General features: G+C 50.4%; 1 protein-coding gene across 7 annotated transcripts in view; it reads right to left on the reverse strand.

Annotated features, from left to right (window-relative positions):
* Positions 1-5,356: 5,356 nt before the first annotated feature.
* rexo4 (REX4 homolog, 3'-5' exonuclease) overlaps positions 5,357-15,932 on the reverse strand; it is a 44,397-nt gene continuing 33,821 nt past the window's right edge. For 4 of the 7 annotated variants that reach the window (XM_072488918.1, XM_072488919.1, XM_072488921.1 and 1 more), the window contains exons 6-9: positions 15,386-15,474; positions 8,190-8,264; positions 7,847-7,921; positions 5,357-5,609 (exon numbers count right to left, since the gene is read on the reverse strand). In XM_072488918.1, the coding sequence (XP_072345019.1) occupies positions 5,484-5,609; positions 7,847-7,921; positions 8,190-8,264; positions 15,386-15,474 (365 nt within the window). In that variant the 3' untranslated portion in view covers positions 5,357-5,483. The remainder of the gene's footprint in view (positions 5,610-7,846; positions 7,922-8,189; positions 8,265-15,385; positions 15,475-15,932) is intronic. The other 3 variants (XM_072488924.1, XM_072488925.1, XM_072488923.1) reach the window with 3 other exon arrangements.

Raw genomic sequence — 15,932 nt, forward strand, 5'->3', positions numbered from 1 at the left:
TGGCTTAAATCCTGAAACAGCTTATTGTCCTCTCCTGGTTATTTTATAAAGTCCATTTGATAGGTTCAAACAGAAGCGGCAAAACATCCCGGACACACATGCCTGGGTTTAAATCACACATTAGAAACTCAAGGAGGGGCTGTTTAGCACAGGGCTAAATCGCTGGCTTTGAAAGCAGACCCATGCAGGCCAGCAGCACAGTTCAATTCCCGTAACAGCCTCCCCGAACAGGTGCCGGAATGTGGCGACTAGGGGCTTTTCACAGTAACTTCATTTGAAGTCTACTTGTGACAATAAGCGATTTTCATTTTCATTTTTCATAATCAGTGGCAGTACTGAGGGAGTGCTGCACTGACAGAAGGTCAGTACTGAGGGAGTGCCGCACTGTCAGTGGGTCAGTACTGAGAGAGTGCCGCACTGTCAGAGGGTCAGTACTGAGGGAGTGCCGCACTGTCAGAGGGTCAGTACTGAGGGAGTGCTGCACTGTCAGAGGGTCAGTACTGAGGGAGTGCTGCACTGTCAGAGGGTCAGTACTGAGGGAGTGCAGACTTCCGGTGAGCAGATGCACGAAAGGTGGCTCTCCTAAGAATTCAAAATTAGGCACTTGTAATTGAATTTTAATTTGTATTGTCACAAGTAGGCTTACATTAACACTGCAATAAAGTTACTGTGAAAATTCCCTAGTCGCCACATTCCGGCGCCTGTTCGGGTACACAGAGGGAGAATTCAGAATATCCAATTCACCTAACAGCACGTCTTTCAGGACTTGTGGGAGGAAACCGGAGCACCCGGAGGAAACCCACGCAGACACGGGGAGAACGTGCAGACTCCGCACAGACAGTGACCCAAGCTGAGAATTGAACTCGGGACCTTGGCGTTGTGAAGCCACAGTGCTAACCATTGTGTTACCGTGTCGCCCATTTAGTCAGCACCGGGAAAATAGCATCCCCTCACACTCTCTAATCAAAATACAAAGAGCGCTGCCGAACAATAGCAGCTCCAGAGGCTGAAAAGAAATAAAAAGCAACAGGAGAAACGAGTCAACGGGACAGCGGACCCATGAGACGGAGAAACTCCAGCCACACCACAAACTGCACACGGAGCTCCCCCTCACCAGAGGGCGGATAGAAGATGTTCCTCACCCAGGGAACTAACAGAGGACATCAAGGTCGAAAGAAAGGCAGTGGTCAAGGTGGCAGTCACAGAAGCTCCTACCGCCATACATGTGGACCCGGACAAGACGTCAAAGCAATTAGAGGCCATGGGGAACACCATTAAAGAGCCTCAAAAGACCGGAGCGACCAGATCACCGCCCTCAAGACGGAGATAACGAGGCTGGAGGCGACACAGCAGAACCGAGAAGACCAGGAGAACCGGTTGTGGCATCAAAATCTGGGGATAGTGGGCCTGCCGGAGGAACCCCACAGACTATGTGCCCCAGATGCTGGGAAACCTGGTGGGAAGGACAGCTGCCCCAATCCGTCAGTTAGAGCCCACAGGTCGCTCTGGCCGAAAACCAGGGATGGGGAACAGCCAAGGGCAATAATTGCCAAGATGCACCGGTACCAGGACTGGGAAAGAATCCTACTGGGCCAGGCAGTCAAAGGCCTGTAACTGGGAGGGACACCAGATTCGGATATACCAGGACATTGGGCAGACCTGGCCAAGCGCCGGGCAGAGTTTAATGGAGCAATGGCGGTCCTGTTTAAAAGTAGGGGGAAGTTTGAGATGTTGTACCCAGGCAAACTATGGGTCACTTTCCAGGACAGAGAACACTACTTTATGCCCCCTGCAGATGCGGACAAATTTGTCTAAGTGATTGGGTTGGGAAGGCAGTAACAGGAGCAACGGTAAGCCTGAAATGCTAAAAGACAATTTGCGTGGGTCTGTAGTGCCTCACTCTGAACCAGAGAGCAAAACACAGAAAGGGAGAGCGAAGGTTTAGACTGAACCCAGGAGGGGGAGGGCCACCACATTGGAAAGTCAGCAGCAGGAGGTACAAGGGAGGCTGTTGTGCAATGGGGGGGGGGGGAAAGAGAAACAGAATTATAGGGGGAACAAAGGGACAAGGGGTGGGGGGCTCTAGGCTGGCTACAACAGGACACACGACAAGGCAGCCACTTTGGAGGGCCCCTAAAGAAAGGGAAACCCCAAAGTGCAGGGGCTCACCAACATGGCGTCTATGTTGGGCGGCCCTGGACGAAGGAAAAGCCTAGAATGGAGGGGGCCCGATCTCATGGTGAGGACAGTGACCGCAGCCATCTTGGATGTCCCCCTAACAGAGGGAAACCCTGAAGTGCAGGGGCGCATTCACAAGGCAAGATGGCTCCCTTCTCCGTCCATGGACCTGCTCCTCCTCCAGCACTGCCACTTCGCGTTCCCCCTCCCCCACTTGCCCAACTCCTGCGCCCATCTTCCCTACCTCACTTCTGTTCACCAGCAGCTCCTGCCCGAAGGCTCCTCCCATCTACCCCCCCTTTCCTTCCTCGGTCTGTGCGAACCCCACCCTCCCCCACACGAAGACACACCCAAAACCCCTTAGCAACGCCAGCAAAATCCCCCATCCTCCAGCCCTCACACTACCCGCATCTTCCAAACTCCATTGTTTAAACTCCTCTGTCTCCCATCAACATTCAGTTCTCCCCCAGTTTATGGTCTGTAATAAAGTCATTGGCCTCCTCTGGGGTTCCGAAATAGTACTCCTGGCCTTCCAAATCACCCATAGTTTTGCTGTGTACAGCACCCCAAACCTGATCTGCCTTCAGTATAGAACTGCTTTGGCCTTGTTGAACCTGGCACGCCTTTTGCCCACTCCGCTCCAATGTCCTGAGATTCGGACCCTGTTCCCCTCCCAATCTCAGTTCCACTTCTCCCTGGCCAATCCGCATCTCCACGAACTTGTGAAGTCTCACAATCACCGCCCGCGGCGGCTTCCCTGCTCTTGGCTTCTGTCTTAGGGAGCTATGCACCTCATCCACCTCTTGTCCAGCAACCCCTCCACCACCAGCCCCGCCAGCATCCTTGAGATGTAGCTCGTGGCACATGTGCCTTCCACACCCTCAGGCAAGCCTCAGATACACAGGTTCTGCCTTTTGGATCTATTTTCCTGCTCCTCTACCTTTGCTCTAGTTACTTGCAAAGGTTCCCCAGGAGCCCCACCTCCACCGCCACCACCCGATCACTGTGGTTAGACATAACCCTCTCCAACTCCCCGGATCTGTGACCTCAGTGCCGCCAAACACTTTTCGACTCCATCGATCCTTTCAATGGTGCTACCGCTCCCTTGATGTCCTTCGACCGGATTGGGTTGGATGTCACGTGTACTAAGGTACAGTGAAAAGTATTGTTCTGTATCAGCTCAAACAGAGATCATTCCATACATTAAAAGAAAATACATAATAGGGCAAACATAAAATACACAACGTGAATACATAGACACAGGCATCAAGTGAAGCATACAGGAGCGTAGTACTACTCAGTAGAGAACAGTTCAGTCCATAAGAGGGTCGTTTAGGAGTCTGGTAGCAGTGGGGAAGAAGCTGTTTTTGAATCTGTTAGTGAGTGTTCTCAGACTTCTGTATCGCCTGCCCGATGGAAGGGAGAACAATCCGGGTGGGAGGGGCTTTTGATCATTCTGCCCACTTTCCCCAGGCAGCGGGAGGTGTAGACAGAGTCAACAGATGGGAGGCGGGTTCATGACTCTAAAGTTTCTTGTAGTCTTGGGCCGTGCAGTTGCCATACCAGGCTGTGATGCAGCCAGATAGGATGCTTTCTATGGTGCATCTGTAAAGATTCAGTGTGGACATGCCAAATTTCCTTAGTGTCCTGAGGAAGTATAGGCACTATGGTGCTTTCTTGGTCGTAGCAGCAACATGGGTGGACCACGACAGATTGTTGGTGATGTGCACACCTAGGAATTTGAAGCTGTTAACCATCTCCACCCCGGCCCCGTTGATGCGGACAGGGGTGTGTACAGTACCTTGCTTCCTGAAGTCAATGACCAGCTCCTTAGTTTTGCTGAGATTGAGGGATAGATTGTTGTTGTACCACTCCACTGGTTCTCTATCTCCTTCCTGTAGTCTGACTCATCGTTGTTCAAGATCCTGCATCTCCCTTCGCTGCTGGCTGAACCTCTCTGATGAACACCAATAGCTGCTCCATCTGGGGTTTTCCAGCTTGCGACAACCCTTCCCCCTCCGCCATCTTTCCAATTGTTGCTGCGCTACAGGTCTCCTCATTGCTTGGCCAGGTCTTTAACCTTTTTCTGGGTCTGAAAATCAGCAGACATGCTGTTCAATGTGTGGAAAGTCCTGTCTGGACTGTATGCAGAACAATACTTTTCACTGTACCTCAGTACACATGGCAATAAACCCAAATCTGTATCTAACCCCGTGCAGTACCTGTCCTGGCAGTGTTTGATGGGGACAGTGTAGAGGGAGCTTTACTCTGTATCTAACCCCGTGCTGTACCTGTCCTGGGTGTGTTTGACGGGGACAGTGTAGAGGGAGCTTTACTCTGTATCTAACCCCGTGCTGTACCTGTCCTGGGAGTGTTTGATGGGGACAGTGTAGAGGGAGCTTTACTCTGTATCTAACCCCGTGCTGTACCTGTCCTGGGAGTGTTTGATGGGGACAGTGTGGAGGGAGCTTTACTCTGTATCTAACCCCGTGCTGTACCTGTCCTGGGAGTGTTTGATGGGGACAGTGTAGAGGGAGCTTTACTCTGTATCCAACACAGTGCTGTACCTGTCCTGGGAGTGTTTGATGGGGACAGTGTAGAGGGAGCTTTACTCTGTATCCAACACAGTGCTGTACCTGTCCTGGGAGTGTTTGATGGGGACAGTGTAGAGGGAGCTTTACTCTGTATCTAACCCCGTGCTGTACCTGTCCTGGGAGTGTTTGATGGGGACAGTGTAGAGGGAGCTTTACTCTGTATCCAACACAGTGCTGTACCTGTCCTGGGAGTGTTTGATGGGGACAGTGTAGAGGGAGCTTTACTCTGTATCCAACACAGTGCTGTACCTGTCCTGGGAGTGTTTGATGGGGACAGTGTAGAGGGAGCTTTACTCTGTATCTAACTCCGTGCTGTACCTGTCCTGGGAGTGTTTGATGGGGACAGTGTAGACGGAGCTTTACTCTGTATCTAACCCCGTGCTGTACCTGTCCTGGGAGTGTTTGATGGGGACAGTGTAGAGGGAGCTTTACTCTGTATCTAACCCCGTGCTGTACCTGTCCTGGGAGTGTTTGATGGGGACAGTGTAGAGGGAGCTTTACTCTGTATCTAACCCCGTACTGTACCTGTCCTGGGAGTGTTTGAAGTTGACGTTGGTGCACAAATGATTTTCTTCGTTGGGTCATTCATTTAGTTCATATTTAATGAAAATTCCAACGAGGTTTTATTTTGTACATGGGCAGGAATATTAGCAAAAAATACAGGAGAGAAGCACGGTCAGTCAGTACCACCGCCTTGTCGTCTTGTGCTATTTAGCTTGAAGGTTTCAGTTTCTCCTTTGCAACGCGTTTCTTCATTTTGTGCTTCGCCTTTCGGTCAGCCTCCCACTTCTGCTTCACGAGTGTGTAAAGTCTCATTGTCGCCTGTGCATCCTGTACCTAAAGAGCAAGAATGAGAAAAATAGCCAGTTACACAGAGAGCAGTGGCAAGCCTGGTTTGTTCAGACCCAGACAGCCCGAGTACCACCCACTGGGGTATTGGTTCCACGAGTGCAGACTCTATCCAAGCAGCTACCCAACCAGTGAGGGCATCACCGACCAGCCTGATCTTCTGTCCTCACCAGTGAGATCAGAAGCAGTGAATCTGGCAGATCACTCCCTCCCTAAGCCCATTTCTGGTCAGCGGCAGGAGCAATCGAGTTTTCAAATTTAGTTTTAAAAGTTTATAATGCCTCAAAATAAAGGCCAGGATAGCCAATCCATGAGAGACTAAGAGGGGAAAATGCCAATGAGGACGTAGAAAGACGGGCTTGTTAGGTGAATTGGACATTCTGATTTCTCCCTCGGTGTACCCGAACAGGCGACTAGGGGCTTTTCACACTAACTTGATTGCAGTGTTAATGTAAGCCTACTTGTGACAATAAACATTATTATTATAGCAGCAGTGCCAGCAGCAACAACTGCTTCCCCATGGGCTAAATCCAGATGACTTCCTGTCAACTACAACATTTCATAATGGAACAAACCATATCTGCATCCACAACCTGATCCAAACGTTTCTTGCTCAGGTTGGCAACAGAGGCTGAAAGTTTTGGGGCAGCAAATTGTGGAATTGTCAGGCATGTTGGAAAGGCTTTGAGGGGCAAGTTCCTGTACAGCCCGGTAAGCCCAGCTCTTTGATGGGACTCTTAATCCCAGGGTCACAATCTTCAGCCCAACATTGGGTGATGACAAAAATGTAATTTTATTTAAGGTGCAAATAAACTAACTGAGCAAAGGGCAGAGCATGTTAAAGCTGTAACAGTACCTCCTGCATCACCAACTACATTTGCGCATGAGCAGGATCTGTTCCTCCTGTTGCTCTGGCACAAATAAACACCCCAGAAGACTGGCAGAGTGAATGCAGTTTGATGAGACCAGTAAGATGCAACTGAGCAGTTTCCTGACAACCTTCTGTTGTCTCCAACGGAACTTTCCGCAACGTCTGCAAAGCAGGAACCTCAATGCAACACCAACTCCCAAAGGAGCAGTTTTAACCGACCCAGCCTATCTGAAACCTGACACAAACTGTGGTTTGGAGTCAGTGTCATAGCCGGTGGGAGCAGAGGCACCTCAAGGTGGGGGTCCGAGGCACCATTGCTGGGCTGTGCTGGAGTGAGATTTATAAACCCAGACCTGGTGTTCAAATCCTTTGATGGCCTCACCCACTCCATTTGTGTGTACCCTCCTCCAGTCGAACAAACCTCCTAGATCTCTGCACTCCTCCAATTCTGTCCACTCGTACATCCTGATTTTCATTGCTTACAATTTGCAGCTGTGCCTTCATTTGCACACCCTATTGTAGAATTACCACACCACTAAATGTGTGTGTGGGACCCATACCCCAGTGAGAGTCAGTCAGTGTGTGTGGGTCCCGTACCCCAGTGAGAGTCAGTGTGTGGGGGTCCCGTACCCCAGTGAGAGTCAGTGTGTGTGGGACCCGTACCCCAGTGAGAGTCAGTGTGTGTGGGACCCGTACCCCAGTGAGAGTCAGTGTGTGGGGGTCCCGTACCCCAGTGAGAGTCAGTGTGTGTGGGACCCGTACCCCAGTGAGTCAGTGTGTGGGACCCGTACCCCAGTGAGAGTCAGTGTGTGTGGCACCCGTACCCCAGTGAGAGTCAGTGTGTGTGGGACCCGTACCCCAGTGAGTCAGTGTGTGGGACCCGTACCCCAGTGAGAGTCAGTGTGTGTGGGACCCGTACCCCAGTGAGAGTCAGTGTGTGTGGGACCCGTACCCCAGTGAGAGTCAGTGTGTGTGGGACCCATACCCCAGTGAGAGTCAGTGTGTGTGGGACCCGTACCCCAGTGAGTCAGTGTGTGGGACCCGTACCCCAGTGAGAGTCAGTGTGTGTGGCACCCGTACCCCAGTGAGAGTCAGTGTGTGTGGGACACGCACCCCAGTGAGAGTCAGCGTGTGTGGGACCTGCACCCCAGTGAGAGTAGCTGCCTTCAGAGCGATGAGGCAAAACTAAGAGGGAGGATAGAGACAATGGAGATGCTGTGCTGTTTCAGCAAGAGTAAACAAAGCCTAATACGGAAATCCTGAAGTTTAGTGATTCAGATTATAGTCTGAACATAGTGGGTGTAACTGCTGCAAAGTATCTCTATACACATTGAGTGACAAAGAACACACTCACCGAGGAATGTTCAGCATCCTGTACTTTGACGTTTAGGATCTGTTGACACAAATTCTTGAGGGAGGGTCGGCTACACTAGACAGATACAAATTTAAAATATCAGAAACTAATAAAGTTAATGCACAATCTAAAAAACAGAAACTCTTCGAACAGAACCATGCTGTGGTGAGGGGTTCAGTTTACAAGCCCAACCGGATATCGTGCAATTGCAAATGCCGTGGTTTCGTGGGTGACAAATTGGGATGGAACAAATTTGCAGTCGGGTGATAACGAAGTTTGGCTCGAACAAACTATCTGAATGCTAGGCAGCTGTGACTGATGGAGAAATCCAAAGTTTACTTACTCTGGTGGCTGTTTTGAAAGGTTTGTATTTTTGAGTGTCTCGAATTGTCTTCCTAGGATGGTCTAAGAACAGAATCTGTGGCAAATTAAAGTATTCGACAGAGGTTACTAATAATTAGAGACACATGCAGTAGTAGCAGCTGCTCATGGAGGTAACTACTTTCATTGGTACACGAGTCAGTTACTCAATTAAGTACTTTTTGATATTTATTTTTTATCAAAGCATATCTCTTACGCTGACTGCACTCTCAAGAAATTGAGGCATGATTGAGGCTTTCTCAAAGCAGCAGGACCTCGCAATGTTGATCAGGGGTGTGATCAGTTTCATTGGCAAGGCGTGCGCTCGATGAATTGAATCTTAGACCAGCAACAAAACAAGGGTGGGGCTGGAGTCACATATGGGCCCACACTGGGTAAGGACATCAGGCTTCCTTCCCTACTGGACGTCAAGGAACTAGTTCAGATTCTGCAGCAACTTGACAGTTTCAAGGCCAGTTTTACTGATCCCAAATTAAATGTCAAACTACCCACTGGTGGGATTTCAACTCATGGATTATTAGTCCAGTGACATGCTACAGTCTCACACACACACACTTGGACGAGGTTATCAGAAAATGGCCATGACCCATGTGTGTGTGTGTGTGGGGGGGGGGGGGGGGGGGGAGGCACGGTGGTTAGCACTGCTGCCTCACAGCGCCAGGGACCTGGGTTCAATTCCGGTTTTGGGTGACCGTGCAGAGTCTGCACCTTCTCTCCGTGTCTGCGTGGGTTTCCTCCGGGTGCTCCGGTTTCATTCCACAGTCCAAAGATGTGCAGGTTAGGTGCATTGGCCTTGATAAATAATTTTTTGGGACACCAAGGAGCAAAGGTTAAATGGGGTTTTGGAATAGGGTGGGGTGTTTGTTTGGAGGCTCAGTGCAGACCCGATGGGCGGACTGGCCTCCTGCACTATAGGGATTTTATGATTCTATGATCTCAGCACCTTTCGGAGAGGTGGAGCAAACCCAGGCCAGGTGGAGAGGATACATTCAGCGCCAATGCGACACCACCCAAGGCTCAGTTTGCTAAAATGAAGTGTTTTTAAAAAAAATATATATATATTTTATTGAAAATTTTTGGTCAACCAACACAGTACATTGTGCATCCTTTACACAATATTATAACAACACAAATAACAATGACCTATCTTATAAACAGAAAATGAATAAATAATAACAAAAATGAAAACTAACCCTAATTGGCAACTGCCTTATCACAAGTAACACTCTCCAAAGATATAATTTAACAGTCCAATATATAATTATCTGTAGCAACGACCTATACATATTATACAGTATATATTAACAACCCTGAGAGTCCTTCTGGTTCCTCCTCCTCCACCCCCCCCTCTCCCCCCATCCTGGGCTGCTGCTGCTGCCTTCTTTTTACATTCCATCTATCTTTCTGCGAGGTATTCGACGAACGGTTGCCACCGCCTGGTGAACCCTTGAGCCGACCCCCTTAGAACGAACTTAATCCGCTCTAGCTTTATAAACCCTGCCTTGTCATTTATCCAGGTCTCCACCCCCGGGGGCTTGGCTTCTTTCCACATTAGCAATATCCTGCGCCGGGCTACTAGGGACGCAAAGGCCAAAACATCGGCCTCTCTCGCCTCCTGCACTCCCGGCTCTTGTGCAACCCCAAATATAGCCAACCCCCAACTTGGTTCGACCCGGACCCCCACTACTTTTGAAAGCACCTTTGTCACCCCCCTCCAAAACCCCTGTAGTGCCGGGCATGACCAAAACATATGGGTATGATTCGCTGGGCTTCTCGAGCACCTCGCACACCTATCCTCCACCCCAAAAAATTTACTGAGCCGTGCTCCAGTCATATGCGCCCTGTGTAATACCTTAAACTGAATCAGGCTTAGCCTGGCACACGAGGACGACGAGTTTACCCTGCTTAGGGCATCTGCCCACAGCCCCTCCTCGATCTCCTCCCCCAGCTCCTCTTCCCATTTCCCTTTTAGTTCATCTACCATAGTCTCCCCTTCGTCCCTCATTTCCCTATATATATCTGACACCTTACCATCTCCCACCCATGTCTTTGAGATCACTCTGTCCTGCACCTCTTTGTGTCGGGAGCTGCGGGAATTCCCTCACCTGTTGGCTCGCAAAAGCCCTCAGTTGCATATACCTGAATGCATTCCCTTGGGGCAACCCATATTTCTCGGTCAGCGCTCCCAAACCCACGAACTTCCCATCCACAAACAGATCTTTCAGTTGCGTTATTCCTGCTCTTTGCCACATTCCATATCCCCCATCCATTCCCCCCGGGGCAAACCTATGGTTGTTTCTTATCGGGGACCCCCCCCAAGGCTCCAGTCTTTCCCCTATGCCGTCTCCACTGTCCCCAAATCTTCAGTGTAGCCACCACCACCGGGCTTGTGGTGTAGTTCCTCGGTGAGAACGGCAATGGGGCTGTCACCATAGCCTGTAAGCTAGTCCCCCTACAGGACGCCCTCTCTAATCTCTTCCACGCCGCTCCCTCCTCCTCTCCCATCCACTTACTCACCATTGAAATATTAGCGGCCCAATAATACTCACTTAGGCTCGGTAGTGCCAGCCCCCCCCTATCCCTGCTACGCTATAAGAATCCCTTCCTCACTCTCGGGGTCTTCCCGGCCCACACACAACCCATGATGCTCTTTTCAATCCTTTTTTAAAAAGCCTTCGTGATCACCACCGGGAGGCACTGAAACACAAAGAGGAATCTCGGGAGGACCACCATCTTACCCGCCTGCACCCTCCCTGCCAGTGACAGGGATACCATATCCCATCTCTTGAAATCCTCCTCCATTTGTTCCACCAACCGCGTTAAATTTAACCTATGCAATGTGCCCCAATTCTTGGCTATCTGGATCCCCAGGTAACGAAAGTCCCTTGTTACCTTCCTCAACGGTAGGTCCTCTATTTCTCTACTCTGCTCCCCTGGATGCACCACAAACAACTCACTTTTCCCCATGTTCAATTTATACCCTTAAAAATCCCCAAACTCCCCAAGTATCCGCATGATTTCTGGCATCCCCTCCGCCGGGTCTGCCACATATAGTAACAAATCGTCCGCATACAAAGATACCCGGTGTTCTTCTCCTCCTCTAAGTACTCCCCTCCACTTCTTGGAACCCCTCAACGCTATCGCCAGTGCAAACAATAATGGGGACAGAGGGCATCCCTGCCTTGTCCCTCTATGGAGCCGAAAATATGCAGATCCCCGTCCATTCGTGACCACGCTCGCCATCGGGGCCCTATACAACAGCTGCACCCATCTAACATACCCCTCTCCAAAACCAAATCTCCTCAACACCTCCCACAAATAATCCCACTCCACTCTATCAAATGCTTTCTCGGCATCCATCGCCACTACTATCTCCGTTTCCCCCTCTGGTGGGGGCATCATCATTACCCCCAACAGCCTCCGTATATTCGTGTTCAGCTGTCTCCCCTTCACAAACCCAGTTTGGTCCTCGTGGACCACCCCCGGGACACATTCCTCTATTCTCATTGCCATTACCTTGGCCAGGATCTTGGCATCTACATTTAGGAGGGAAATAGGTCTATAGGACCCGCATTGTAGCGGATCCTTTTCCTTCTTTAAGAGAAGCGTTATCGTTGCTTCAGACATAGTCGGGGCAGTTGTCCCCTTTCCTTTGCCTCATTAAAGGTCCTTGTCAATACCGGGGCGAGCAAGTCCACATATTTTCTATAGAATTCGACTGGGAATCCATCCGGTCCCGGGGCCTTTTCCGCCTGCATGCTCCTAATTCCTTTCACCGCTTCTTCTACCTCGATCTGTGCTCCCAGTCCCACCCTTTCCTGCTCTTCCACCTTGGGAAATTCCAGCCGATCCAAAAAGCCCATCATTCTCTCCCTCCCATCCGGGGGTTGAGCTTCATATAATTTTTTATAAAATGTCTTGAACACTCCATTCACTCTCTCCGCTCCCCGCTCCATCTCTCCTTCCTCATCCCTCACTCCCTCTATTTCCCTCGCTGCTCCCCTTTTCCTCAATTGGTGTGCCAGCAACCTGCTCGCCTTCTCCCCATATATTTGTACTGTACACCCTGTGCCTTCCTCCATTGTGCCTCTGCAGTGCCCGTAGTCAGCAAGTCAAATTCTACATGTAGCCTTTGCCTTTCCCTGTACAGTCCCTCCTCCGGTGCTTCCGCATATTGTCTGTCCACCCTCAAAAGTTCTTGCAGCAACCGCTCCCGTTCCTTACTCTCCTGCTTCCCTTTATGTGCCCTTATTGATATCAGCTCCCCTCTAACCACTGCCTTCAACGCCTCCCAGACCACTCCCACCTGGACCTCCCCATTATCATTGAGTTCCAAGTACTTTTCAATGCACCCCGTCACCCTTAGACACCCCCCCTCATCTGCCATTAGTCCCATGTCCATTCTCCAGGGTGGGCGCCCTCCTGTTTCCTCCCCTATCTCCAAGTCTACCCAGTGTGGAGCGTGATCCAAAATGGCTATAGCCGTATACTCCGTTCCCCTCACCGTCGGGATCAACGCCCTTCCCAGCACAAAAAAGTCTATTCGCGAGTAGACTTTATGGACATAGGAGAAAAACGAGAACTCCTTACTCCTAGGTCTGCTAAATCTCCATGGGTCTACACCTCCCATCTGCTCCATAAAATCTTTAAGTACCTTGGCTGCTGCCAGCCTCCTTCCAGTCCTGGACTTCGACCTATCCAGCCCTGGTTCCAACACCGTATTAAAATCTCCCCCCATTATCAGCTTTCCCATCTCTAGGTCCGGAATGCGTCCTAGCATCCGCCTCATAAAATTGGCATCATCCCAGTTCGGGGCATATACGTTTACCAAAACCACCGTCTCCCCCTGTAGTTTGCCACTCACCATCACGTATCTGCCCCCGTTATCCGCCACTATAGTCTTTGCCTCGAACATTACCCGCTTCCCCACTAATATAGCCACCCCCCTGTTTTTCGCATCTAGCCCCGAATGGAACACCTGCCTCACCCATCCTTTGCGTAGCCTAACCTGGTCTATCAGTTTCAGGTGCATTTCCTGTAACATAACCACATCTGCCTTAAGTTTCTTAAGGTGTGCGAGTACCCGTGCCCTCTTTATCGGCCCGTTCAGCCCTCTCACGTTCCACGTGATCAGCCGGGTTGGGGGGCTTCCTACCCTCCCCCCCCACCCCCCCTTGTCGATTAGCCATCCCCTTTTTCCAGCTCCTCACCCGGTTCCCACGCAGCTGTATCTCCCCCAGGCGGTGCCCCCCCGCCCATCCCCTCCCATACCAGCTCCCCCCTCTCCCCAGCAGCAGCAACCCAGTAATTCCCCCCTCACACCCCCCCCTCTAGATCCCCCGCTAGCGTAATTACTCCCCCCCATGTTGCTCCCAGAAGTCAGCAAACTCTGGCCGACCTCGGCTTCCCCCCGTGACCTCGGCTTCCCCCCGTGACCTCGGCTCGCACCGTGCGACGCCCCCTCCTTCCTGCTCCTCTATTCCCGCCATGATTATCATAGCGCGGGAACCAAGCCTGCGCTTCTCCCTTGGCCCCGCCCCCAATGGCCAACGCCCCATCTCCTCCACCTCCCCACCTCCCCTCCTCCCCCCATCACCACCTGTGGAAGAGAGAAAAGTTACCACATCGCAGGATTAGTACATAAAACTCCTCTTTCCCCCCTTTTTAACCCCCCTCTTCGCCCCCCACATTTGCCCCACCACTTTGTTCAAACGTTCTTTTTAATAACCCGCTCATTCCAGTTTTTCTTCCACAATAAAAGTCCACGCTTCATCCGCCGTCTCAAAGTAGTGGTGCCTCTCTCGATATGTGACCCACAGTCTTGCCGGTTGCAGCATTCCAAATTTTATCTTCTTTTTATGAAGCACCGCCTTGGCCCGATTAAAGCTCGCCCTCCTTCTCGCCACCTCCGCACTCCAGTCTTGATAAACGCGGATCACCGCGTTCTCCCATTTACTGCTCCGAGTTTTCTTTGCCCATCTAAGGACCATTTCTCTATCCTTAAAACGGAAGAATCTCACCACTATGGCTCTGGGAATTTCTCCTGCTCTCGGTCCACGCGCCATCACTCGGTATGCTCCCTCCACCTCCAACGGACCCGCCGGGGCCTCCGCTCCCATTAACGAGTGCAGCATCGTGCTCACATATGCCCCGACGTCCGCTCCCTCCACACCTTCAGGAAGACCAAGAATCCTCAGGTTGTCCCTCCTTGCGTTGTTCTCCAGTGCCTCCAACCTTTCCACACATCGTTTCTGATGTGCCTCATGCATCTCCGTCTTCACCACCAGGCCCTGTATGTCGTCCTCATTCTCGGCTGCCTTTGTCTTCACGACCCGAAGCTCCCGCTCCTGGGTCTTTTGTTCCTCCTTTAGCCCTTCGATCGCCTGTAGTATCGGGGCCAACAGCTCTTTCTTCATTTCCTTTTTGAGCTCTTCCACACAGCATTTCAAGAACTCTTGTTGTTCAGGGCCCCATGTTAAACTGCCTCCTTCCGACGCCATCTTGGTTTTTGCTTGCCTTCCTTGCCGCTGTTCTAAAGGATCCACTGCAATCCGGCCACTTTCTCCTCCTTTTTTCATCCGTATCCCGGGGGGATTCCCTTCTGGTTTACCGCACAGTGTTTTTAGCCGTCAAAATTGCCGTTGGGGCTCCTATCAAGAGCCCAAAAGTCCGTTTCACCGGGAGCTGCCGAAACGTGCGACTCAGCTGGTCATCGCCGCACCCGGAAGTCGCTAAAATGAAGTGTTGACTCTCACTGAGGACCCTACCCAAGGACAGCCTCTACTTATTCCCAAACAAAACATTTGCATCATGGAAACAATGGAAAATCTAGCGGTTTTTCAAAAGAAAAGATAGTTTTAGAGTACCAAATGTTTTTCATTTTAAAATTCAGGGGCAATTTAGCAAGGCCAATCCACCTACCCTGCTTGTGTTGTGGGGGTGAGACACAACACGTGTCTGCGTGGGTTGTCCCCGGGTGCTCTGGTTTCCTCCCACAAGTCCCGAAAGACGTGCTTGTTGGGTGAATTGGACATTCTGAATTCTCTCTCAGTGTACCCGGAACAGGCGCCGGAGTGTGGCGACTAGGGGCTTTTCACAGTAACTTCATTGCAGTGTTAATGCAAGCCTACTTCTGACAATAATAAAGATTATATTGACCTTGAGATCATTGTGGACAGCGTGACCAACTAACGTTCTGCCGTCCAAAATGCCTGCAACCTCCCTCTGCACGACTTTGAAGTCTTCACCTGAAAGATGGCCAAAGCAGTTAGAAAACAGTCAAAGAGTTTCAAATACAGTCTCACATATTACAACTTCAAATATTAAAACAAAAGCTAAACAGTATAATGCTGGAAATATGAAATAAAAACAAAGTACTAGAATTTCTCAAAGGGTCTGACAGCATCTGTGAAGAGAGAAACAGAGTTAACCTGGAATCAAATTGAAGTCTTCCTCAGAACTCAACAAGTTTTCTGTGCATTTATGTAACTTCCTTCTATGTGGTATCTATTAAATGTCTTCCAAAAAGCCACATACACAACACAGCTCCTTTATCAATAAACTCCCATTGTTTTCTCAAAACAGAACCAGTTAAATTCTTGAGACATGTCTTTACTCCCTCGGTGTCTCTTCACATGTGTATTGTGAAACTTTCTCACTATTGACGTGTGGCAGGCTGATCTGAATATAACTGGGTGTCCCTTTA

The sequence above is a fragment of the Scyliorhinus torazame genome, chromosome 22 (genome assembly GCF_047496885.1).
Source record: "Scyliorhinus torazame isolate Kashiwa2021f chromosome 22, sScyTor2.1, whole genome shotgun sequence".
Lineage (NCBI taxonomy): Eukaryota > Metazoa > Chordata > Chondrichthyes > Carcharhiniformes > Scyliorhinidae > Scyliorhinus > Scyliorhinus torazame.